The sequence below is a fragment of the Zalophus californianus genome, chromosome 14 (assembly GCF_009762305.2).
Source record: "Zalophus californianus isolate mZalCal1 chromosome 14, mZalCal1.pri.v2, whole genome shotgun sequence".
Taxonomy (NCBI): domain Eukaryota; kingdom Metazoa; phylum Chordata; class Mammalia; order Carnivora; family Otariidae; genus Zalophus; species Zalophus californianus.
Window position 1 is genome coordinate 46199749 of NC_045608.1, and position 24348 is coordinate 46224096.

Below are 24348 nucleotides of genomic sequence, written 5' to 3' on the forward strand. Positions count from 1 at the left end.
CAAATAAAGGCGCGTTTTCTCCGCACGTCCAGGGTTGAATTTTGGAGCTTCGTCGGTGCATGCACTACCCGCGCCACCCCCTCCCCCAGCCCCCCACGTGCTGCAGCTGAGGCTCAGACTCACGTTGCGGGCGGCGTCCCGGTCGGCTCCGCGCAGCAGCATCACCCTCACCACCTCGCTGTGGCCCATCTGCGACGCGATCCACAGCGGCGCCGTCCCGTCCTGCCGGCGAGGGGACACGCTTGCTCCCACCGGGCCACCCAGCAGCCGCCGAGCAGCAAGGTAGCACCCACAAACAGCCTCCCGACGACACATGAGGACGGAGATTTTAACGCATTTACACAGACGGGCATTTGGTAGTGCCTGGAACACCTGCGTGATTGCCAATATTCGGGTTTGGGCTTATAATACAGCCATTTTATGGCAGGATCTTTTAGCCCATAGTTTGGTGCCGGACTTCAGGGAACACAGAGTGGGAAAGTGGTGGAGTTGCTCACCAAGGCAGAGCCAGATTTGACAAACCCAGGGAGGAGAGGCCAGCATGTGTTTATTTCCCCCAGATTCTGTCAGTTTGTTTGCTTTACTGGTGGGTTCACACAACACACCCTGCTTAGTGGGGGCCCTCGTTCCCACAGGAGAGAGGGCAGTTTTCTTGGGGATGATGTGTGAGGGTCAGAGAACTAAAGACATTTCTCCCACTCTTCTATTCTGGTGTCTAGAATCCCCCACAGCCAGTCATTTTTAGGGACTTTAGTTTTATGCAGGATGTGATATGATTTCTTCTGGGATGGGATGCACACTAGCGAGCCATAGCAGGGTGACATTTATTGGTAATATTTCCTGAGTATTGTGCCCCCAAAGAGCCTGTTTTGTGAGCACGAGGCCATGAAGCAAAGAGGTGTTGCTCCAGAGAAGAAAAGGTGAAACATCCAAGGGAGGGAGAAGGATTTGATAGGAGGGTGGTTCCTGCCAGACAGAAAGGAAAACAGAAAACCCTTCTAGTGCTGGAAGGAAGCTCTAGAGAGGGCGTGGGGGAGATGGAGGTGAGACGTGTGTGTATGCGTTTTCCTCCTGGCTTGAATCTGGGTTAGGTAAGCGCCCAGGTAAATTATGGTGAATTCCAGACGGAAAAGGATTTTCTCCTGTTCTTGGGATGAAACCCAGGAAAACTGGAAGCCTCTTAGAGAAGCTCTGCTCCTGGCTGGTGCCTGAGAGAGAGAACAGAAATGGGTGAAGGAGTCTGGGCCAATGGGCCCGAGACATCCCCCAGTACCCCTGGTCCTCATCAATGAGACATCTGTGCACCTAGGAGAAACTGGAAGTGCTGGGTAAACAGTGGCCTGGAGTCAGCCTGGGGGTGGGAAGATAAGGCTATAGAAGGTCATGATTTCATGATGACGGGCCAACAAGGTACCAGTGCAGGATACTCACAGACAGGAAAGGCTGGACAAACCAGCCCAAGGACCAGACATGAGTGTCCCCACCCCACCTTAATGCCCGGGTGGTAGTCTGACCTCTGAGGACTTAGGCCACTTTGGAGGGAAGGGCAAGGAGGAAGGCGGAGGAACCATAACTCACTAAACTTGGGCTCTGAGGTAATGAAGGTAATATGGCCCCCTGGGACTGTTTCGGTCAGCTAAGGCTGAATTTACTCATCAGTGGGAATGGGGGCTGAAGGATGATTCATTAGAGAACATAAAGTTTCATTTTCTGCTGCAGTATATAATTTCAACTCCAGTCTACTAGCCACAGCAGACACAGGATTCTTGCCCATTGCTGTCCTGGCAAAGGGACAGAGGACAGAGGCCTGAGTGGGGCGGTGGGGGATGGCAAATCAGGAGCCTGGAAGGATCCAGGGGTGCTGAGGGATGGTAGGAGGACATGGGCACTCCTGTGTCTTGGGAGAGATGGGGAAGAGGTGCTGAATGAAACAGGGTGGAAGAAGGACAAACACCTGGAGCCACTTTACGCTTTTACAAGGGCTTTGTAGGAATATTCTTGAATCTGAAGATTTATTTTTAGCAATAGAAATACCTTACTTTGTACTTTCGTTTACAAAGCATTGATTCTCCCAATTTAGAATCATTCATTCCTTCATTCACTCAACCAACCAACAATTATTAAGTATCTTCTAAGTCTCCGGCAGAATACTAAGGAAGACATGGTATGGTCTCTGGTCTCAAAGGAACTCAGTCTAGTGGAGAAGAGACATGGACATTTCAGGATGACTACAGTGTTATAATAAAGTATGGACAAAAGTGCCCAAGATGAGCCAGGAGAGGGGCCTGCTTACTGTGTGGGGGTTATGGAGGTCAGTTGGGGTGATATCTGAGCTGGGCCTTAAAGGAGGACTAGAATTTTGCTAGGTGGGGGGTGGGGGAGGACATTCCATGTAGAAGGGAGAGCATTTGCAGTCGCAGCGGCTTGGACAGATGTGGTTGGTTCAGGCAGGGTGGGAAATCCAGCGGACTGCAGCCCAAGGGGTGTGCGCTGGAACAGGGGCGGGGCGGGGTGCGGGGTAGGGGGCAGGAGAGGGAGGCGGGTGCTGGAATCTCTTCCCACTCCTTGCCTGCTCTGGGCTCACTTGTTCTTTGTCACTATCTCCACTAGAGGGCAGGCAAGGAAAGGCAGCTGGCCGCAAAGAGGCCAGCCGGTGGCTTGTTCAATGTGCCTTCCAAGAGCTTGCTTGTTAGTAAAATGATCTTAATTGATACTAACATGTGGAAAAGTGTTGAGGTGGTATATTGGGAACAAATATTAATAGCATCAATTCATAACAGTAATGCCAACACTGAACTTTTATCACTTTAAGTGCAATAGTCATGGTAGGTGGAAAAAGAAGCTGCCACTTTCGGGTTATGAGACCTTAGGCAAATCACCCTGAGCCTCTGTTCTCTTCAGCAAAAATGTTAGCCCCCCAGAGATACTCAAGGAAACATGTAGGAAGGTGCTGAGCACAGGACTGGCGAGAGCGTGCTTAGAAAATACAGTCACTGAATCTGTGTATTTATCATGAAAAACAGTAAGCACCTTAATTTGTACTTTGGTTTATAAAACACTCCACATGCTTTATTTGATTTTCCCAGTTTTCCTGTGAGATAACTGACTGAACAGATGGGAATGATTGGTAAAATGAGATTTGTGGTTAAACCCAGGAACTTGAATGTGAGTTGGAGCATTACGGTCAAATCAAAGTACTTATTACTTGATTATCTGGTTTGTGGAGAGAGGTTTTTCCCTTCTTCTGTACACCTCAGTTCCTGTTTTCTCTTATTTTTTCCTATGAAAATGATAGAAATTAAGTCAACTTGGCTCCTTTTTGTTGAGTTTTGAGAGAATTGGAGTAGGAAAAACATTTAAAAATTTATGTTTTTGAATACTTCCTGACAAAAATATATAGTTTTAAAATATGTTAAATCACAGGAAGTTAGGACCTCCCTGGTACCTTTTTAAGAAAAGGAAATAGGACACTTAGCTTGAAGAACACGAGATTCACAGGGTTATGACCGCTGTCATTTACTATTTGTGTGCAAACCAAACAGAAAGGGATTTAGACCAATTTCACATACCAAGTGGCACAAAGAGGGCTGCTGAGTAAAAGCTATGCAAAACTTTGGCTCAGTGTAATAAGACAGAGGTGGTGATGAAGGCTGGTTAAAGACTCAATAGTAGTAATGAGTCCCCCACGCCTGGAGGGGTTCAACAGTGGCTGATTACCACTCAGCAGGATTGTTAGAGAGAGGATTTATGTACTGACAGATGGTTACACAGGTGACTTGTACAGTTCCTTCTGACTGGGTTATCCCCTCCTTCCATCTGAGATAATTTCAAGTATCCTCTAATACATTTTTATAGATAGATCATATCATGAGATGGAGCCTATGACATGATTTGTATTAGAAAACTAAATGCTGGATCATTTTAGTTAGGGTCCTAAAGATTATTTAGAAAAAGTATTAAAACCATTTTGTTCCATGGGAATGAATATATTTAGTGGTACTAGTTCTTTGTTTCTGCTGCTTCTAGTCCTATATGAAACACATATATAGAACTTTGAATCACTATATGATATACCTGAAACTAATATAACACTGTATGTTAACTGTACTGGAATTAAAGTAATAATAAGAGAAACCTCCGAAGAATCCCTGGAATTCAGGGAGTGTTAGTGACTTGCTTAAGGTCATGCAGTTAATAAGCAAAATGGACTGTGTTTCATTTCCTTAAGTTATCCATATCCCCATAACTCACAAGCTGCTCCCCACCCAGAGACGTGGCTGTGGTTCCCTAGCTGGCTCTCACAGTCTTCCTGGGACTGGTGTCCTGGCCTTGAGCCCAGACCCTGCATCTGAGCCTTGTTCTAGTTTGCAGCCACCGATCACTATGTTTTTGGCCTTCTAAGCCTCACTGGAGCTCTGCTCAAACCATGGGATATCTTCTGGAGTCAATATACCTTTTCAGAGTGCCTACCATGTGCAGAGGGCAGGCAAGCAATGGGGCCTCCCTGTTGCTGTCTGCTTCCCCCCCAAGCCCTCAGGACATTACATCAATCAATTAGCCCTACTTTCTCCCATTGCCCACCACTGGGTCTGCCCCTCCAAGCTTGCAACCTGGGAGGACCAGCACTATCTGGGCCCCAGCATCTCTGCATACAGTGCAAACCAAGGCTAAAGAAGACGTTTTATGACATGACCTTTCTGTCAGGCTTCAAAGAGAGCCTGATTAACACATTGAGAGGACAAGTTAGAGATGAGCGATGACAGGCCAAACTCAGCCCTGGGTAAACACTCAGACCTTTGCCACACTATGAAAGTACTGTCTAATAAGCTGGATGAATTGCACTGGGAAAAGTATATATCAAAGAATTTTGTTGATAGAAAAACAGACTAGCCATCTTAGCTCGTGATTAAAAGGGCTTGACGTGTGTATCAACTCTACATGCTGCAGTCACATAGAAAGACTGAAGATGAGTTTTTAGCTTGACTATAGAGTACAATGATCTCGGTGACTCTTGACCTCTTTAGGATGAACAAGGAGGAAATCTTTTTCAAGTTTCAAATCAAGAGCTTAGTCTTTCCAAAGTCTCCCTATGGATTTGAGATTCTGATTCCTTCTCACAAAAGCCCTAGAGAGGTTTTCAGTTAGTTCATCCATGATAGTTACAAGGACTACTACTGTTCGGATTCCCTGCAGCTCAGATCAAAGGTCAGCCGAATAATTTCAGTGCAACTCCGATAACATGTTGTCCAGGGTACCATAAAATGTAGGGACCCCAGAGAATGGCAAGGAAAAAAAATCATAAATCAGATTTTTCTAAAAACATTAAGAAATGAAATCGGGCAAACATCCTTGTCTTTGTTTTATAAATTCAAGAATTTTCTGACAGGGACTCCATGTGTCAGCTGAGATTTCAGAATATGCTGGTGTCCAAATGCCCTGCCGATGTCATATTCTACCATTCACGGGCCATTTTAATGGAAACTTTTAATTATACTTTTTTTTTAACCTCCTCCTAACTTGTGACAAAGTCAGCCAGGACTACTATCACTTTTGCCATATTTATGACACTGCTTGTTTTCTAGGAAGGGAATTAAATATGCAGAGTTTACTGTTGTTGTTGTTTTTTTTTTTTTGCAGAGTTTACAGTTCAAAGAAGACAGAACTTGGGCTAGTCTGACCCGGCTAGACAACCTTTCATTATTAGCTCATGGCAGGTAATAAAAAGATTATGGCTTGAAGGTAGAGTGGGGTGAATGTACCCTATAAAAAGGAAAAATTCCATTGCTTTTTTTCCTTCAAAGCTATTCTTTTATAAAACACTGTTTTTCTGAATAACCATCTTTTCAGAGTTGGATTCGTAATTCCAAACAATTGCATTAGATGCAGTCTTTGAAGGGCATGTCACTTGCTCTTTGATCCGAGGGAGGGGTCCTCCCACGGCTGGACTAGGTCATCTGCTTTGACCAGGTCATCCTCATTGTGAGGAATGAAAACCGCCGTGGGGGTGTGGCTACCATGGTACTGTTAGCACACTCTTTAATTTCTTGGCTTCGGCGTCATCCTATGACTCAACATGGGTTCGAGTGGTCACAATCCATGCACTATTTGAAATATAATCTCTTATATCAACTTGTCTTTTTTTATGAATAGTACCTTAGGCATATGGTTAATACAATTTATTTTACAAATAGATTTGTCAAAGTGCCAGGGTTTATTTCAGAAAGATGTACAGACGGAGAGGTCTGATAGTCTTGATAATCTTTCATTTCTAAATTCACGGTGGTACCCTCAATAATGGCCTCCAAGTCAAACTTCTGCAATCTAAAAATGACCAGCTCTGTTTATTAACTTCGGCAAAGTGAAGTGTCTGATTCAGAACCAATCAATACTTTCAAAATAAGAAGGACCAACAAGAAAATATTAAGCTCCAATCCCCAAATGTCAACTCTGGTAGGTATAGAAGTGCAACTTCTTCTAAAAGCTTTCCTTTCCCAAGAGTATTCCTGGGGCCATCTAAATCTAAGAATATCTTTAAAATTCTAAAAATTTAATCTCACATTTATAGCAGTATCTGGCATATGCTAAGTGCTTAAGAATTCTGAATAATGAATAAAACAGTTATTAAAAAGGGGGATCTTGAAGAGATTGTCAGGATCATCCTGTCCAACCTCCTAATTTTCAGATGAAGGAAGAGAAGTCCAGAGAGGTTGATCCACTAGTTTCAAGCCACACAGCTAGTTATTGGCAGAGCTGGATCTAGAACTCAGGATTCCTGACCTCAAACCCACTTTGCCCAAAAGGGAAAGTGGGTTTTTCAGCTTCCTATGTGCTTGGACTTCTAAAGACTGAAGAAGCCTGGAGCCAAGAGCTCAGACCAACCTTCCCTATGTGAACATATAGGCATATGTTACATTATGTATTAGGTTACATTACAGTGGGGATCTGCCTGGGTGTCATTTACTGGGAAGAAATCAGCTTGGCTTTTCCCGAGAAAACTACCTTTAAAGTAACGTTACTTTAATCTGAAATGTTTTGTTAAAAACAAATTAATTAGTGCAGAAATCATTCCAATATAAGAGAAGCTAATTACAATGCCTTAGATTTGGATGGTTCTTTACTATTCATAAAGTATGACCTATATTACCTGGTAGTTCTGTTCCTTTAAGTATCAACTGATTTGCTAGATGTTGGCTTGCTGTTGGTAAATTAATTCTCAGTGGTGTTATAATTGTGAGAGATGAAAGGTGTGGAACCTACTAATGATTCCCAGTGGGTAATGGGCTCCTCTTTGGTGTGGTCAAAGAAGAAACGGGGGTAAGAGATGAGGCAGCATATCAGCGGAGAGACGGGGCAGGGGCAAGGCTACCAGACTCACCTCTATTTACCTATGTCCCAGGCTAGCCCACTCTCCTGACCTCAGCGCAGCCATAATTTATTTGAACAGGAGGTGGCCGAGTATGTACTTGACCTCAGACACCAAACACCCACGTTTCCAAAACAGTAAATGGTGAAGTCAGCCTGGTATCACAGGCTTGCAGGTGAGCCCAAAGCTAAGGACAGGAGAAGCCCTAATCCAAGATTAACTTCATCACCAAGGCGAAAGGGTTGAATGACGCCCAGAATTGACCAGTTATCTCAGGAGCTGCTGCAGGATGGCAGGCCCTCCCTGCCCCACCGCTCTGTGCACTCAGACATTACCTGCCTTGGCTGGTTGACTTTTGCTCCTGAAGACAACAACAATCGAATCACATCCAAGTAGCCACCTTGGGCAGCGAGGAAGAGAGAAGTGGCTCCATCCTGAGAGAGGTCAAAATGAAAGGGTTCGAATCATCTTTCACATTTATTTTAAAAGACTCCAATTAAAAATGCATCCATTTAATACAACTTTCCATTTCTGTCCCCTACTTTGTTTTCATATTCATGGTTAGTGTTTTATTCTTTGAAGAATAGTTCTAAAATATCACAGTAAGTCAGGTGGAAAGGTAACATTTCAAAGAGTCTTATAAGGATAAGTTATAATAAATGTAATGACTGTTCACTCTACACAATCTTAATCATGGAGCTTATGATCCACCCCCTTGGCAGCAGCCTCCAGGCTTGTCCAAATAGCCAGTCATCATTTTTCTCTCGTCTGCACAGGCTTCTCGTTAGCAGCCACCTGCTTTCGTTGTGGGATCTCGGGGTTATCCCCCTTTTGATTAGTTTAACAAATACATACATTTAATATGGTTTTCCACTTCTTTTGTCAAGTAAGGACTCAGTGTTAGTTTAAAAACAAACACCATAAAATCTATTAATAAAAACAACAAACAAGTCCCCCAAACCTGTTTGGTATGTTTTATGAATCAGAAATAAAAGTGTCCTTTTAATTAGATCTTTCCTACCCCTTTCTCTTTATTGCCCCTTTATCCACGTTCCCCCCAACATGCCATTTTTCCAAGCTTTGAAACAAAAGACACTCTAGAAAAACTGCCCTGGTGAGACTATCCATGAGCTTGCTCCCTGACAGCCCAATAGACAGCACCTAGACCCATAAACAACGAAGCAGTTCTGCAGAAAAGCTCAAAGCAAGCGCTTGCTTCCAGTTTTCTTTAGTGGTTTTTTTTTTTTTTTTTTCTTTTTAAATGAGTGTCTATGTCTTCAGGGCATTTCTTTCTTAAAGACATGTCATTGGTAATGGCAGCAAAGACAGCAATCAGCTCAGAGCATGCATCCTCCCCAGATGTTCACTTCACGTAGACAGCATTCACTGAGCTTCATTATTTTTAGACCACAGTGGAAAACCCGAGCACATACTAGTGGAAAACACCTCACTAACCCAGTTAATTACCACCCCTCCCATCAGGAACATTAACCACAAGTTAAAATACAAAGCGCTTTTCCCTGCAAGTCCAACCAGGTGGAGGGTGCTGGATTTCTGGTGGGTGTCTGCTGAGTTGCCAGACTCCTCTTAAGGCAATCATTAAAAAATTACTCAGCTTGTATAGATCTTTAAGCAGATATTTGATATGGGGATGAAATGTTCAGCTGCTCCTTACTGTGTTGTCACAGAAAATCCACCGTGCTCTTAGCAGCCGTTAACTCTTAGAAATTTTCTAAGATGGATATCCAAGCATTGCAGTTTTTACTGCACACGACACATTTCTTCTGTTCCTAGAAGATTTCAGGAGTCATTGACTTGGGGATCCTCCATGTTTCAATTGTTTTTAGTGGAAACAATTATATTTGGATGCTGTGGGTAAGAGTAAACGTCTTAACATAAAATGGAAGTTTCAGTGCATGAAATTTCTTGAGTCACTTCATAACAGAGGAATTTAGTACAGGAATGGGCTCTCCCCAAACTCTGCATTTCTAAGATGATGTGCCACCCTGGGTGAGCCTTTTGGATGGAATGTACTAACAGTACAACTATGCCAGTCAATCTGGATTGTTGACTATCAGTGGTCATGGGATGAAAATCACAATTCATTTTCCTTTTCCAAAGACTTGGGCTCTTCCTGTTCAACCACACATATATGTATGTACACACACACAGACTCATTCATGCTCTCAGCTATACTTCATTATATGCAGCCAAAGAAATAGCCAAAGCTGTAGACCTCTGTTCCCTTGGCCTTGGCCACCCATCAGAACCATCTGCTGCCCAGTTGTGCCCTCAGAGATTCCGGATTAGTCTGGAATGGGCCTGGAAGACCCCCCCCCCCTTTTTTTCCAGTTCCCTACGTGATTCTAATGGCAGCCAGAGCTGAGAATCACTCTTTCAGACACAAATCAAGTAATTCAGTCATTCAATGGGAAAGCCACATGTTCAAAGGGTGTTACAGATTTTGAAGTGCAAAAGGGTGATGCTCGTTGCTATGCACTTCAAAGAGGTCTCTGATGTGGCAGTCAATCGTGTAAACTCAGGGAAGGGTGTGCAAATGGAAAAGTTCACATGGACACATCTCTCTACTTGTCTGTGAAAGTATGGTGCCATAGTGCTAAATATCTGGTGGTAGGATAGCCTAAAATACGATTCCTACATAACTGGTAGTAGGTTCTTTCCCTCCTCATGAAGATACTCTATCAAGTCACTTCATCTCATGTTTTATTTTTTTTGTTGTTGTTGTCCAAAACCAGAATAACATCTGCCATAAATCCTTTGGAATGACGGTGACAATTAAAAGAGCCTTTAGGCAACGAGCTAATTGTCAATTAACTACAACAGACCCACACTTGCGGTAGATGCCTCTTGAAGGCCGATGGTGTGCATGTACCTCACAGTTCACCACCCCAACCTCACTTCTCTTCCAAATAACTTGATTTCTCCTTCATGTGTGCTCTTCCTCCTGGATAACTCTATGACAGGAGCATTATTTTGCTTTTCAGCAAGTCCATATGCTGGGCTGGTTATCTTATGGGTAAGTACGTGTCACATGATTTTTGAAGATCCTAACTACATACAATCTATGAATATTTCATATGTACAAGAGTTTTAAGAGGGTAGAACAAAGATGGGTAAACAAGATTATGTGTTTCTCCACAGAAAAAGCTCATCTGGTTAAATCTACCTTTTTCTTTGATGTCTCAGATTAAAGTCCTACTGTTCATTAAAACATTTTTGAAGGTGGCATTTCCGGCCTCTGAATTTAGACTGCAGTGCTGTGTGGGAGAAGGGGATAGGCAAGGGTCCACCTAATATGCCCTTGAAAACGCACTCACGTAGAGTTGGTCGTGGATGTTGGCTCCATGCTTCAGCAGCGTCTCCACCACCTGCATGTGCCCATACTGACTGGCAGCCAACAGGGCCGTGCCCCCATCCTGCAAAGTGGCAACACGTTAGAAAGTGTGCAGGCACACGTTTACCAAGCAGATGCTCCTTACAGAGGGAGAGCTTTGGAAAAGACTTTCCCCATAGATAACAACAAACTCACTTTTCCTTTTTCATCTCTTTCTCTTTATATTCATGACAGGGTTCCTCCTAAAGGCATGGATGACTTGCTTGGGATACATTGCAGTTACTGGACTATGTTATTGTGAGTAATTCCCCAGGTCAAATGCAGAATCATCTATTTGCCTCTCAATAAAGGAAATGAAGCAGAGAAAGTCTGTGCCAGTCAGTTCTGTCTTGGAATTACCCACATAGTCTCCTGTATCTTTTGGCTAGAGACCCGCTTGACAAAGGCTGGCTTCTCCCTGTGGTTTCCCCCCCAGCTGCAGGCCTCTGAGATTAAGGTGATTTATGGATTAACCGTCTGGGGCCATTATCTTCAAGGGACAAGGTTTGTGTCCATTAAGAGTGGATAACTTTTGCACTGTGAGCCTCTCACCATCCTACTTAGCATTTTCCTTTGAACATGTGCCAGTTTGTCCAGATCTCTTTTAAAATGTGGGCCCTAGAACGGATCGGAGTCCAGAACAGTAGATGTGGTCTGATGGGGAATGGGACATTCCTTTTTTCCGTCTACTACTCTACTTTTATCTCGACAGCCTAAATTAGAATTAGCTTTTATGTCAACCACATCACACTACTGACTCACTGAGTCTGTGGTCAACTGAAACCCTTGATGGTTTTTCTCAGGTGCTGCAGCCAAGGCATTATCTTTTCCCATCTACAACTGGGGAGCTGTTTGTTTGGCTCTGTGAATTGGTCTGTGGACATCTGTGCTCATTGTAAATAATGCAGGAACATGTCATTTGGTTCTAAAATACAAATCATAACTCTAGGATAGTGTGGTGTCTACATCTGGGGTATAGAGTGTTTATCCAAAATGCCTGCCCTCTGACTCCTACCCTCACAGGGTCTGATTCTGGTGAGGCCCAGAAACAGGCTTTCTGACCAGTCACGTGAGGGGGCTGTGGTGTGAAGGTGGCAGGTGGGCCTCACTTGGAGAAACGCTGTCGTAAGAGCTCCCTTGTTCACAGGCTGTGGCAAGGGGGCACTTGAGCTGTGAGGGCTGAGGCTGGTGGTGGGGGCCAGTGTGGGTGGGGTGTGGGGCAACAAAAACTGCAATAGTAGCAATGAGCACCACCATTTCCAACTTCCGTTCTGTCGATTTTTCTCTTTGCCTAATGAGGTAAGAGAGTAGATAAAATATGGTGATTGTCATAGAAGAGCTGGTACCTTTTATTTTTATTGTTTATTTATTTTTTAAGTAGGCTCCATACCCAGCGTGGAGCCCAATGTGGGGCTTGAACTCATGACACTGAGATCATGACCTGAGCTGAGGTCCAGAGTCAGACACTTAACCAACCGAGCCACCCAGGTGCCCCTGTACCTTTTACTTATTTACTTATTTTTAAAGATTTTATTTATTTGAGAGAGAGTGCACGTGCCTGCATGCATGCGTGTGTGTGTGCGTGTGTGTCTGTGTGTGTGTGTGTGTGTGTGTGTGTGTACAAGCAGGGGGAGGGGCAGGCAGAGGGAGAAGCAGCCTCCCCGCTGAGCAGAGAGCCCGATGTGGGGCTCGATCCCAGGACCCTGAGATCATGATCTGAGCCAAAGGCAGACGCTTTACCGACTGAGCCACCCAGGTGTCTTTGTACTTTTTATTTTTAAAAACACATTTTGTGGGATATAGCTTTAATAACGTTGAGAACAATTGTTGAAACAAAGGCAGTTTTGATGTCAGGATCATATGAAAACTCAACACCTCTCGACACTCTCTTCTTCCCATGGAAAGTTCTCGGACACCTGCAGTTGACCTAATGGAAACATTTGGAATTGCGCTCTGGGCCCCCTGGTGCAGGGACAAAGGCTTTAAAGCCAGCATTAACTTGTTAACCAAGAAGACTGAAGCAGCCATATGGTGATGCATGATCATTCTGACTTAGTTCAAAGAGTTGAGATTTACATTTGTCGAACTTTACTTTCTATTTTTAGTTGTATTACTTTTATAATGACAAATAAAATGATAATATAAAAATATACACACACATATATTTTGGACTATTGTACATTATATTCAGCATTTACAGAGGCATGTGCACCATGCAATGGCACGTTCAGAACAGACTGATCCTATCTGAAATTCAGATCTACTTAATAGCATCTTAACAGGAAAAGAAAAAAAAGAACACTGGAAACTCCCCTGATATCCAAATATCACATACAAAGGATTAAGAAAGCCTAAAAGATTCCAAGTAAGGCAAATTTCTAGGAATTTTTTTGTTTGTGATTAGGCTGGAAATAAGTTGATAATTCCAAAAATGTTAAAGCAGTTCAAATTCTCCTACTATAAACCGTTATCATGTAAAATGATATCATGAACACAAAATTGAACTTTCTGCAACCTAAGTTTTCTTATCTGTGTGTCAAACATGAAGAATCAATGACTTCTTTAAAGGAAGAATCACATTTCCTTGCCCAACTATATAAAGTGTAATCATGTATTACATAGTTCAGTGAGGACATCTCAGAAAGTAAACTGCCTGTCAAATCGCCCTCCTTAGAAATCTCTCAGATTCACTAAGAGTGGCTTAAATACTTTGACAGTTCCTATCAGAGCACTGGGATTAACCTTGAAGTAAAAAAAAAGCCCATGAAAACAGGGAGTTACAAAACACCTGCTACTGTATCCATCCTGATAACAAAAATTAGTGTCCCAAAAATTAGTGTCCCAAAGCTACCAGTGCAAGACAGACTCTAAATAATTCCCCATAAAATTATGAGCCCAGAGTAAAAGTGTCATTTTTTTTTTACTTTTATTAACATGATATATTATTTGTTTCAGGGGTAGAGGTCTGTGATTCATCAAAAAATGTCATGTTTTGAATTGACTCCCTAGGACTACCTCTGAGCCATTACAAGTAACTTTGTGAAACCCACCTTCTTAGGCTTGAAAATCTTATAAAAAGAGTGGGCCACCTGGGTGGCTCAGTCAGTTAAGCATCTGCCTTTGGCTCAGATCATGATCCCAGGGTCCTGGAATTGAGTCCCGTGTCGGGCTCCTTGCTCAGCGGGGAACCTGCTTCTCCCTCTCCCTCTGCACCTCCCCCTGCTTGTGCTCTCTCTCTCTTTCTCTCTAATAAATAAATAAAATCTTTAGAAAAAAAAGAGAAGCACAAATTCACACTATGGATGGAGAGACATGAATACTCATGATTGCTAACGTTTTTCAACGGGGTATGAAATCAAGAAAGTTCTCTTACTTTGGTCCTAAATTCAGTGGATGCTCCAAATTCAAAGAGAAATCTCACAACATCATTATGTCCTTGCTGGGCAGCAAAGAACAGGGCAGTTGTACCTGACTAGGAGAGAACAAGCAGCTGGTTTTAAGACATTTAGTTACATTACATTTGATTTATACATTTGCAAACTAAACAAAATATCCTTGTACATAAGCCTTCTAACATAGGAGGGAGCTACATTTGAACTGATATTATTCCTTGTTCAGAGAAGTGAGAATATGAAAGGAGAACTTTACTGTTTGTATAACGGGATGAATGGTGGACCCAAAAGATATGTCCTTGTCCTAATTTTTGGAACTTGTGAATATTACCTTCTGTGGCATATGATGTGATTAAGGATTTTGGGAAGAGGCACTTATCCTGGCTTATCCTGGTGCGACCTCAATCCAGTGACAACTGTCTTTATAACAGTGAGGTAGAGACCCATTTGACACAGAAGAGAGGAAGAAGCAATGTGACCACAGAGGCGGACATTAGGGAGTTGCGGCCGTAAGTCAAGGAATGCCTGCAGCTACCAGAAGTTGAAAGAGGTAAAGAATGGGCTCTCTCCTGGGGCCTCCAAAGGGAAACACCTTGAATTTTCTGGCCTCCAGAATCCTAAAAGTATAAATTTCTGATCTTCGAAGCCACCTAGTTGGTGGTAATTTGTTACAGTGGCCACAGGGAACTAACCATCATGCTTGCTAACATGGGCATTCCTTCATACAGGAAAGAATTCCAGCAGAGTTCTGGTTACAAAGTTAAGCACCCCAGAGTAGAATGAATCTAAGTAATTCACTCAAATGGACTCAAAATATTTCTCAAAAGAGGACACAGGAACAAGAAACAGCCTGGTTCCAAATCTTAAACTGGATCAGTGTTACTCGGAGATGCAAGTTTTAGCATCCTCTCTTCCCAGCCATTTTTACAAGCCTACTCAAAGATTGGTAGCCAAATCGTTGTGTGATAGGAGCAAATTCATCATACTGCTCTTGTGGGCAATATATATTTTTCATATAAAGATGCTCTTCACTCCAGTGCTTTGAGCAGGGATGAAGCTAACATTACACTTTGCCAGGCACAGTGAGGAGAAACACCTTCCATGGCTTACCCAGAAGTCTTCAAGTGGTAGGTTCTCACCCTGGTGGGAGAAGCCAGGAGGATCAGGCCCTAAGGATTACTGATGACTCTGAAGCTTGTTCTTAAGTGTGTGTGTACATGTGTATGCATGTGTGCGTGTGTATGAGACAGGGAACAATGAGCCCAACCACTGTGGCAGAACACAAGCCAATACCTTCCCAGTCATGACCTTCTATCTCAGGTTATGCCCCCAACCAGACGCTGCCCTGGGGAGGCACAGGGCATGTGACCATTCCCAGAGCCTTTCAGCCTGCCACGCAGGAGTGATTTTTCTCCTTGGTTCCCACAGAAACAAGTGGGAAGTATCCTCTTATTGCTTTCTTACAGTGGAAAATGCTGAGATCCAGAAACCTGAAGATGTAAACAGGTCTGGATGAAGAAATGTGGCTAGCATAGGAAAACTCTCATCTTCTTAATAGACATTAAATTTTAGACACTACCAGAGATAATTTCTAGAAATTGTTTCTTCACTAAGAAAAAGGATTTTTCACTAAGGTTTTGTAATATATTAATTAAAAATCATATCAGAGCAGTTTGAGTCAATTTTGGAACATACACATACCATTAATCATTGTGCACATGAATGTGGCAATCTGTGGACAAAAGAACGAGACTTCAGTCTGGAACGTGAATAGAAGTCTTAAAAGCATGTGCTTTACTATTGTAACCCAGGGCTTCATGACAACTGCACACACAGTTCCTATCCCTGAGAATTTTAGCCAATATTGCTGGTTCTTTAGAGCAATGGTCTCTCTGGATCATTAGCCTCCTGTTCTTGCAAGCTGTGTACCTAGATGGCCATCCAAAGAAAACAATGACAGGTACTTTTTCAGGAAACAAAGTATTTTTTTTTTTAAGGAAACAAAGTATTTTGATATGGGTTAATTGGAAAAGTGGATTAAGAATGAACCCAGGTAGAAGCCTGCTATATGAGTAACTTCCATAGCACGGCTAGGTACTCTCTGATTGCAAAACAGATGAGGTGAGGCTGGGGCCTCTCTTTGGCAGCTCTATCACTGGAGGCTGACGTGGCCTCGGGAAATTCAGGAGACCACTGGGAACTCACATAGCATCATTATTTGAGCCACAAGGTTACCTCTAAATTGGGTGCACTTTGGTAAGTCCTTGAGGGCCATTTTGTTCAATGCACAATAGTTTTCATATCCAAGAATATGAGTTGAGCAGTTGGAACCAAACAGATAAATATAAAGCCATATAAACCATACATTGGCTGGAAAGCAAACAAATGTTTCTTTTCTTTCAGCTTTTTCACAGTTGTTCTGAAGATATTTTTGTGTGTGTTGAACTCGCCCTTCAGGATAAAGTTTTTTGAGTAAGCAGATCTGAATCATATTGTTTTTATTAGAAAAAAATCTGTCTATTCTTTAAAGTTATAATAAACCAAGACTGTGAAGCATAAAGGAAAAACAAAAAGATTAGGGTAATTTCAAACTATAATTCTAAATGGGCCTGAACATTTTCCTCCCAGAAGGAAATTAGCTGCTGATGTGAAAAAGGGCCTAAAACAATGCTCCAGTGTTGTGAAAATTGCTCAGAAGAATCTGTCTGTGAGATTGGATTTGTTATAGTCTGTATGGCTCCTCTTGATAGATCAGGCTTGCTGGTCCAGGGCTATGGAGAACCAGACTCCAGATTCTATCCATCAAGTGTCACTCTTCCATGGTCCACAGCCAAGGTGACACCCAGAGGGGAGAGGGGAGGGACTTTACATGCCCCACATCCAGCCCTCACACCTGGGGTTTCCTAATTTGTTCCACTCAGAGGGAGCAGTCTAGCCTGGAAGATGGGGTGTACTGATTGATGAAAGTTTGGTTGATGACTCATTTTTTCTGAAACAACTGTAGGGCAGGCCCCTGAATAAGACTGGATCAAGGAAAATCAAGAGCTCCAGTTTGGTTTGGAGCTTGCCCCAGGATGCCATCTTGGGTCTGAGTTAGTGTGGACTGAGAGGTCAGATTCACTTTAGGGATGACCTAGAGGCCCTAGATCAGCTTGGAAATAAATGGATCCCCCTCAGATCAGACTCCCAAAGTATGTTAAAAGGCCCAGCCTCCCACCACTCTTCTTCACTGGACCAAGAATGAATCCTCTAGCCAGACTGAACTCCCAAGATGGCTTTTGAATGAAGCATGCGGACAGACTCACATTTTAGTTCAGTGTTCACTACATGGCCTTTTTGGGGAGAGCTTATCTAATACGTGGCCAATCAGAGAAGTCCTTTGAAATCATGGTTTGATGAAGAAGGCTGAAGAGAGTCTAGCAAGTGAGCCTCATTCAGAATAGGTTGGTGACCCAATCCTCCTAAAAATACAATGATCTCTGTGAAAATCCTATAACTTCTATAGCACCTCATCCCCAGGGAAGAAGGAAGACCTGATTTAAGCTTGGGAGGAAATGTAGGAGTGCTTAGGGAATGTGGTTAGAGGTTTGGTTACCTCAGACTACAACACATGCTTGAGAACATTCATTCAATTCAAGTACAACCAGTGGTCCATTTCTGGGCCTTATTTTAGGCACAGTAAAGTCTGCAATCTGGGCTTCAATGTCATGTAGGAAAAAAGCAATGATTACCTTGTCTTCCTAACTAATTCACTACTGTAAAAATTTCAACTGTCACCTGGGTCATTCTTATTCAAGTGTAAACCTGACCTACCTCTCTCTGGAGATTGATGTCTGCTCCTTGCAGAACGAGTTCCCTCACACAGTCTATGTGACCGGCATAGGAGGCGACCATGAGGAGCGTGGTGCCATGCTAGATGGAGGACAGACAGACAACGGTTAGGCTTATCATATGTCAGAGAGGGTCCTGGAGAAGAGGATGAAGGGCTCTCAGGTCCACTCAAGACACGGCCAAGTGCAAAATTTCCCACTGTAATAAGTGTCTCATGAATAACCTTATAACGCAGAGTAGACAAGGAAAAAGCAAAGCGACAGATTGCTGAGGGTGGAGTTTTCAACCTAAAAACTCACTTGATTCCATTACCCTCAGAAATGCAGTCCAAGTGAACTATGATTACTGCATTTTAAACCAGTAGGGATATAATGGTCTCATTTTATGATTCATATTAAATGATTCCTGAGCCCAAACACTGTTTTTCATGTAAAAAATGGGTTAAGTGGTACCTGTTGGTTTTCTGAGTTTAGAAGTCTTTATCTTAAAACTGATTCAGGTAAAGATGCAAGGTACCTCAATGAAATGGGAAATCAGAGTAGTCAGTCAGGAGCCCAGGGGTTCACGTCGGTCTCTATCATCAATCAACTGTGTCATCTGGGGGCAGGTTGCTTATAATTCCTGGGGTTTAGAGTTTAATTTACAGTTGTTTTTGAGGGCTTGGAATTGTGATCTTGACCACTACCCCTGCATATGCAGCAGCCTGGCTTTCTAGCGTGGACGAGAGAGAGACATGGTACTGCATAGGAGGAAGGCTTGCTAGGTACAGGGTAATAAGTGAGTCTTACAAGCCTCGTTTTAATTTCACTGGTGGCATTTTGTAGGAAGGCAGTAGAGTTGAGTGGTCACTGACATTATGATCTTGGGCTAGTTATGAAACCTTGACAAGGCTCACCCTCCTCATCCGCAAAACAGGGAATAATAAAAGCATCTGCTGGATTAAATCAAATGGGTAAACGAGATAATGCAGGCAATGTGCTTAGCATAGTAATGTTAGATATTCAGTAAGTGTTAGATATGGAAATATTATGATACTTCAGTAAATGTTAGGTTATCATCTGGCTTTTGTTGATTTTTGTGAATCTCAATACTAATTTTGGGAAAGTCTTGTTTGCTATGTATGAAAAGTACAGGTAGAGTAAAAAAAAAATAAACAAAAAAACTAATGGCTTCATAGAAGTGTTCTATGATATTTTCTCTACTTCCATGTGACCGCATTTGGTATTTGAATGTTGGACATTCATTAGGCTGTACCAACCATTATTAAGTTGAACATCTTCCTCTGTATTTTCCAGGATTAGAATGGCATGTGGAAGCTGGTATTACTAACTTCCTCCCGAATGTGAACAATTTTTATTTAGATTGCAGATAGAAGAATCTTTGATTAAAAAACCAATCTGGAAGATTGCTGGGAAGATAGCAAAGTAGGAGGACCCTAAGCTCACCTTGTCTGATAGATACAATGGGAGTATCAATAGATATACAATGGGAGTTACAATAGATGATACTCTCACCGATGTTAAATAACCCAGAAAACGACCTGAAGACTGGAAGAACAAACTCCATAACTAAAGGTAGAGAAGAGGTCACACTGAAGAGGGTAGGAAGGGCAGAGATGCAGTGGGGAGGTGAACAGACCACTGCTGTATGCAGCGAGAGGCGGGTTGGGTGGGGAGGGAGCTGTGGAGAAGGGAGGGAAACAGATTATTACACCAGAGAGCCTGCAGGGGGGCAGATGAATCCCCATTATATTTGGTTCTGAAAACCAGAGGAGCCAAATTTCATGAGTTCTTACAACCAGCAGGACTTAAAGCCTGGAATTTTATTTTTTATTTATTTTTTAAGATTTTTATTTTATTTTTAAATTTTATTATTATTATTATTTTGAGAGAGAGCGAGAGAGCATGTGTGTGTGTGGTGGGGGACAGGGGAGGAGGAGCAGAGGGATAGGGAGAGAGGGGCGCCTGGGTGGCTCAGTCAGTAAAGCCTCTGCCTTCGCTCAGGTCATGATCTCAGGGCCCTGGGATGGAGCCCCTGCATCAGGCTCCCTGCTCTGCAGGAGGCCTGCTTCTCCCTCTTAAGATCCTGAGATCATGACCTGAGCTGAAATCAAGAGTTTGATGGTTAGCCGACTGAGCCACCCAGGAGCCCCTAAGATTTTTGTTTTAAGTAATTTCCACACCCAGCGTGGGGCTCAAACTCACAACACCAAGATCAAGAGTTAAACATGCTCTGCTGACTGACCCAGACAGGTGTCCCTGGAATTTTAAAAATCAGTGGCTCAGCTCTGGGAGAGGATGGAGGACAAGAGGAACCTGAGTCCTTACCCTTAAAGAGACAGCACCACAAACAGCCCACAGAGATACAGCATAGAAGCAGCAGTTTAAAAAATGCCTGGGGTATATGGGAGGGAGATTTGTTTACTAGTCTCAGAGATGTGCTGGAGGAGCCCGGATCATTGGAAGACTTCTCTAGGAACAAAGGAGCTGGTAGGTACCATTTCCTTCCCCTGCCCCCCAGCAAAAACATACGACCACCTGCAGGAACCAGTGCAGCACTGATATTCCCTACCTAACTGGCTAACACCACTCCCCCCTTACTTAACACCTGTGCATGTTGTGGCTCTGCCCCCTCCAATGTGCTCTTGGCTGGAGCTCATTCAAACCAGGGCCATAAGCCTGGTAGTGTGCAGGCAGCCCCAACAAGGGTCAGCACCACTCCAAAGTGACTCCTGCCTTGGAGAGAAGGAAAGATAACCACACAAGCAATCATACTGTGGCCCCAGCAGTGCAGACAGCTGGTCTGATTGCAGGCCCCGCCTGCCAATGAAAGCTTCTCAAAGGACAACACAGAGAAAGCACCCTGCAGTTTGGTGCTACTGCATCTCTGGCAAACACCTGGTCTGACTCAACTCAAGCCCAGGGTGGCCCCAGACTGGCCCACTAAAACCACCAGGACCAAACACTGTCCAAAACAGCAAGGAGAGCCACTGCAGGTGCCTGAACTGAAGGGAAAAGTGGCTTAGCCACAACAGCAGGGCACACAACACATATGGGAGACCCCCCCTAAAGCACCAGGTTCTGGAGAACAGGGGACACTGCAACACAGGGCACAAGACCTCTTCTTCACAAGGCCACTACTTTCAAGAGTGGGAGACGTAGCTGACTTTCCTACCTAACACAGAAACATAGAGAATTAGACAAAATGAGGAGACAGAGGAATATGTCCCAAATGGAAGAATGGGACAAAACCACAGCAAGAGATCTAAGCAAAATGGATATAAGTCATATGCCTGATAGAGAATTTAAAATAATGGTCATAAAGATACTCACTGGACTTGAGAATCTCAGGATCATGAGATCGAGCCCTGTGTCAGGCTCTGCACTGGGCATGGAACCTACTTAAAATTCTCTCTCTCCCTCTCCCCCTCCCACTTGTGCTCTCTCTCTTTCTCTCTCTCAAATGAACGAATAAATCTTAACAACAAAAACCCAAACAACAAGACCCATCTATCTAGTGCCTACAAGACTCATTTCAGACCAAAAGACGACTGCAGATTGAAATTGAGGGGATGGGGAAACATTTATCATGCAAGTGGATGTCAAAACAAAGCCTGGGGAGCAATTCTTCTATCAGACAAAGTAGACTTTGAAAAAAAGACTATAACAAGAAACAAAGAAGGATACCATATAATAATGAGACAATCCAACAAGAAGATATAATAATTGTAAATATGCACCCAACATGGGAGCACCCAAATATATAAGATAGTAACAAACATAAAGGAACTAACTGATAGTAATACAGTAAGAGGAGGGGACTTTAACAGCCCACTTACATCATGGACAGATTATAAAAACAGAAAATCAACAAAGAAATGATGGCTTTGAATGACACATTGGACCAGTTGGGTTTAACAGATATAGTCTGAATATTCCATGCTAAAACAGCAGAATACACATTCTTTTCAAGTGCACATGGAACATTCTCCAGAATAGATCACATATTACACCACAAAACAAGTATCAACAAATTGAAAAAGACTGTAGTCATATTATGCATCTTTTCTGACCAAAATGCTATGAAACTAGAAATCAACCATAAGAAAAGAAATCTGGAAAGAGCACAAATACATGGAAGTTAATAACATGCTACTAAAAAATGAATGGGTCAATGAAGAAATCAAAGAAGAAATTAAAAAAAAATACATGGAGACAAATGAAAATGAAAACACAAAGGTCCAAAATCTTTGGGATGCAGCAAAAGTGGTTCTAAAAAGTGAGTATACAGCAATATACACCTATCTTGAGAAGAAAAATCTCAAATAAACAACCTAACCTAACATCTAAAGGAGCTAGGAAAAAAAAAAAAAAACACCCAAAACCAGTAGAAGGAAGAAAATCATAAAGATTAGAGCAGAAATAGATGATATAGAAACTAAAAAAACAATAGAACAGATCAATGAAACCAGGAGCTGCTTCTTTGAAAAGATCAACAAAATCGATACATTTTCAGCCAGACTCATCAAAAAGAAAAGAGAAGTTCGATCGGTAGCGGGAGCGGAGAGCGGACCCCAGAGAGCCCTGAGCAGCCCCACCGCCGCCGCCGGCCTAGTTACCATCACACCCCGGGAGGAGCCGCAGCTGCCGCCGCCGGCCCCAGTCACCATCACCGCGACCAGGAGCAGCGAGGCCGAGACCCAGCAGCCGCCCGCCGCCCCCCCCGCCGCCCCCGCCCTCAGCGCTGCCGACACCAAGCCCGGCACCACGGGCAGCGGCGCAGGGAGCGGCGGCCCGGGCGGCCTCACATCGGCGGCGCCTGCCGGCGGGGACAACAAGGTCATCACAACGAAGGTTTTGGGAACAGTAAAATGGTTCAATGTAAGAAACGGATATGGTTTCATCAACAGGAATGACACCAAGGAAGATGTATTTGGACACCAGACTGCCATAAAGAAGAATAACCCCAGGAAGTACCTTCGCAGTGTAGGAGATGGAGAGACTGTGGAGTTTGATGTTGTTGAAGAAGAGGGTGCGGAGGCAGCAAATGTGACAGGCCCTGGTGGAGTTCCAGTGCAAGGCAGTAAATATGCAGCAGATCGTAACCATTATAGACGCTATCCACGTCGCAGGGGTCCTCCACGCAATTACCAGCAGAATTACCAGAATAGTGAGAGTGGGGAAAAGAACGAGGGATCGGAAAGTGCTCCCGAAGGCCAGGCCCAACAGCGCCGGCCCTACCGCAGGCGACGGTTCCCACCGTACTACATGCGGAGACCCTATGGGCGTCGATCACAGTATTCCAACCCTCCTGTGCAGGGAGAAGTGATGGAAGGTGCTGACAACCAGGGTGCCGGAGAGCAAGGTAGACCAGTGAGACAGAATATGTATCGGGGTTATAGACCACGATTCCGCAGGGGTCCTCCTCGCCAAAGACAGCCTAGAGAGGATGGTAATGAGGAAGATAAGGAAAATCAAGGAGATGAGACCCGAGGTCAGCAGCCACCTCAACGTCGGTACCGCTGCAACTTCAATTACCGACGCAGACGCCCAGAAAACCCTAAACCACAAGATGGCAAAGAGACAAAAGCAGCCGATCCACCAGCTGAGAATTCGTCCGCTCCCGAGGCTGAGCAGGGCGGGGCTGAGTAAATGCCGGCTTACCATCTCTACCATCATCCGGTTTAGTCATCCAACACCAAGAAATGAAGATGAAATTCCAGCAATAAGAAATGAACAAAAGATTGGAGCTGAAGACCTTAAGTGCTTGCTTTTTGCCCACTGACCAGATAAATAGAACTATCTGCATTATCTATGCAGCATGGGGTTTTTATTATTTTTACCTAAAGACGCCTCTTTTTGGTAATGACAAACGTGTTTTTAAAAAAAAAAAAAACCTGGTTTTTCTCAATACACCTTTAAAGGTTTTTAAATTGTTTCATATCTGGTCAAGTTGAGATTTTTAAGAACCTCATTTTTAATTTGTAATAAAAAGTTTACAACTTGATTTTTTCAAAAAAATCAACAAACGGCAAGCACCCGTTAATAAAGGTCTTAAATAATAAAAAAAAAAAAAGAGAGAGGATTCAAGTAAACAAAATCAGAAATGAAAGAGGAGAGATAACAATGAACAGCACTGAAATACAAATAATTCTTTAAATTCCTAGAAATATATAACCTACCAAAACCGAATCAGGAAGAAATAGAAAATTTGAACAAACCAGTTACTAGGAATGAAATTAAATTGGTAATCAAAAAACTCCCAACAAATAAAAATCCAAGACCAGATGGCTTCACAGGTGAATTCTACTAAACATTTCAAGATGCATTAATACCTATTCTCAAATTATTCCAAAAAAATATAAGAGG

At 43.2% G+C, this 24348-nt stretch overlaps 1 protein-coding gene across 9 annotated transcripts in view; it reads right to left on the reverse strand.

Annotated features, from left to right (window-relative positions):
• The window catches only part of ANKRD29 (ankyrin repeat domain 29), a 53544-nt gene that overhangs the window by 12268 nt on the left and 16928 nt on the right, over window positions 1-24348 (reverse strand). For 4 of the 9 annotated variants that reach the window (XM_027577387.2, XM_027577391.2, XM_027577393.2 and 1 more), the window contains exons 3-8: window positions 17963-18061; window positions 15851-15881; window positions 14131-14225; window positions 10702-10800; window positions 7699-7797; window positions 124-222 (exon numbers count right to left, since the gene is read on the reverse strand). In XM_027577387.2, the coding sequence (XP_027433188.1) occupies window positions 124-222; window positions 7699-7797; window positions 10702-10800; window positions 14131-14225; window positions 15851-15881; window positions 17963-18061 (522 nt within the window). Of the gene's footprint in view, window positions 1-123; window positions 223-7698; window positions 7798-10701; window positions 10801-14130; window positions 14230-15850; window positions 15882-17962; window positions 18062-22956; window positions 23224-24348 lie in introns of those variants that run through there. The other 5 variants (XM_027577395.2, XM_027577390.2, XM_027577394.2 and 2 more) reach the window with 3 other exon arrangements.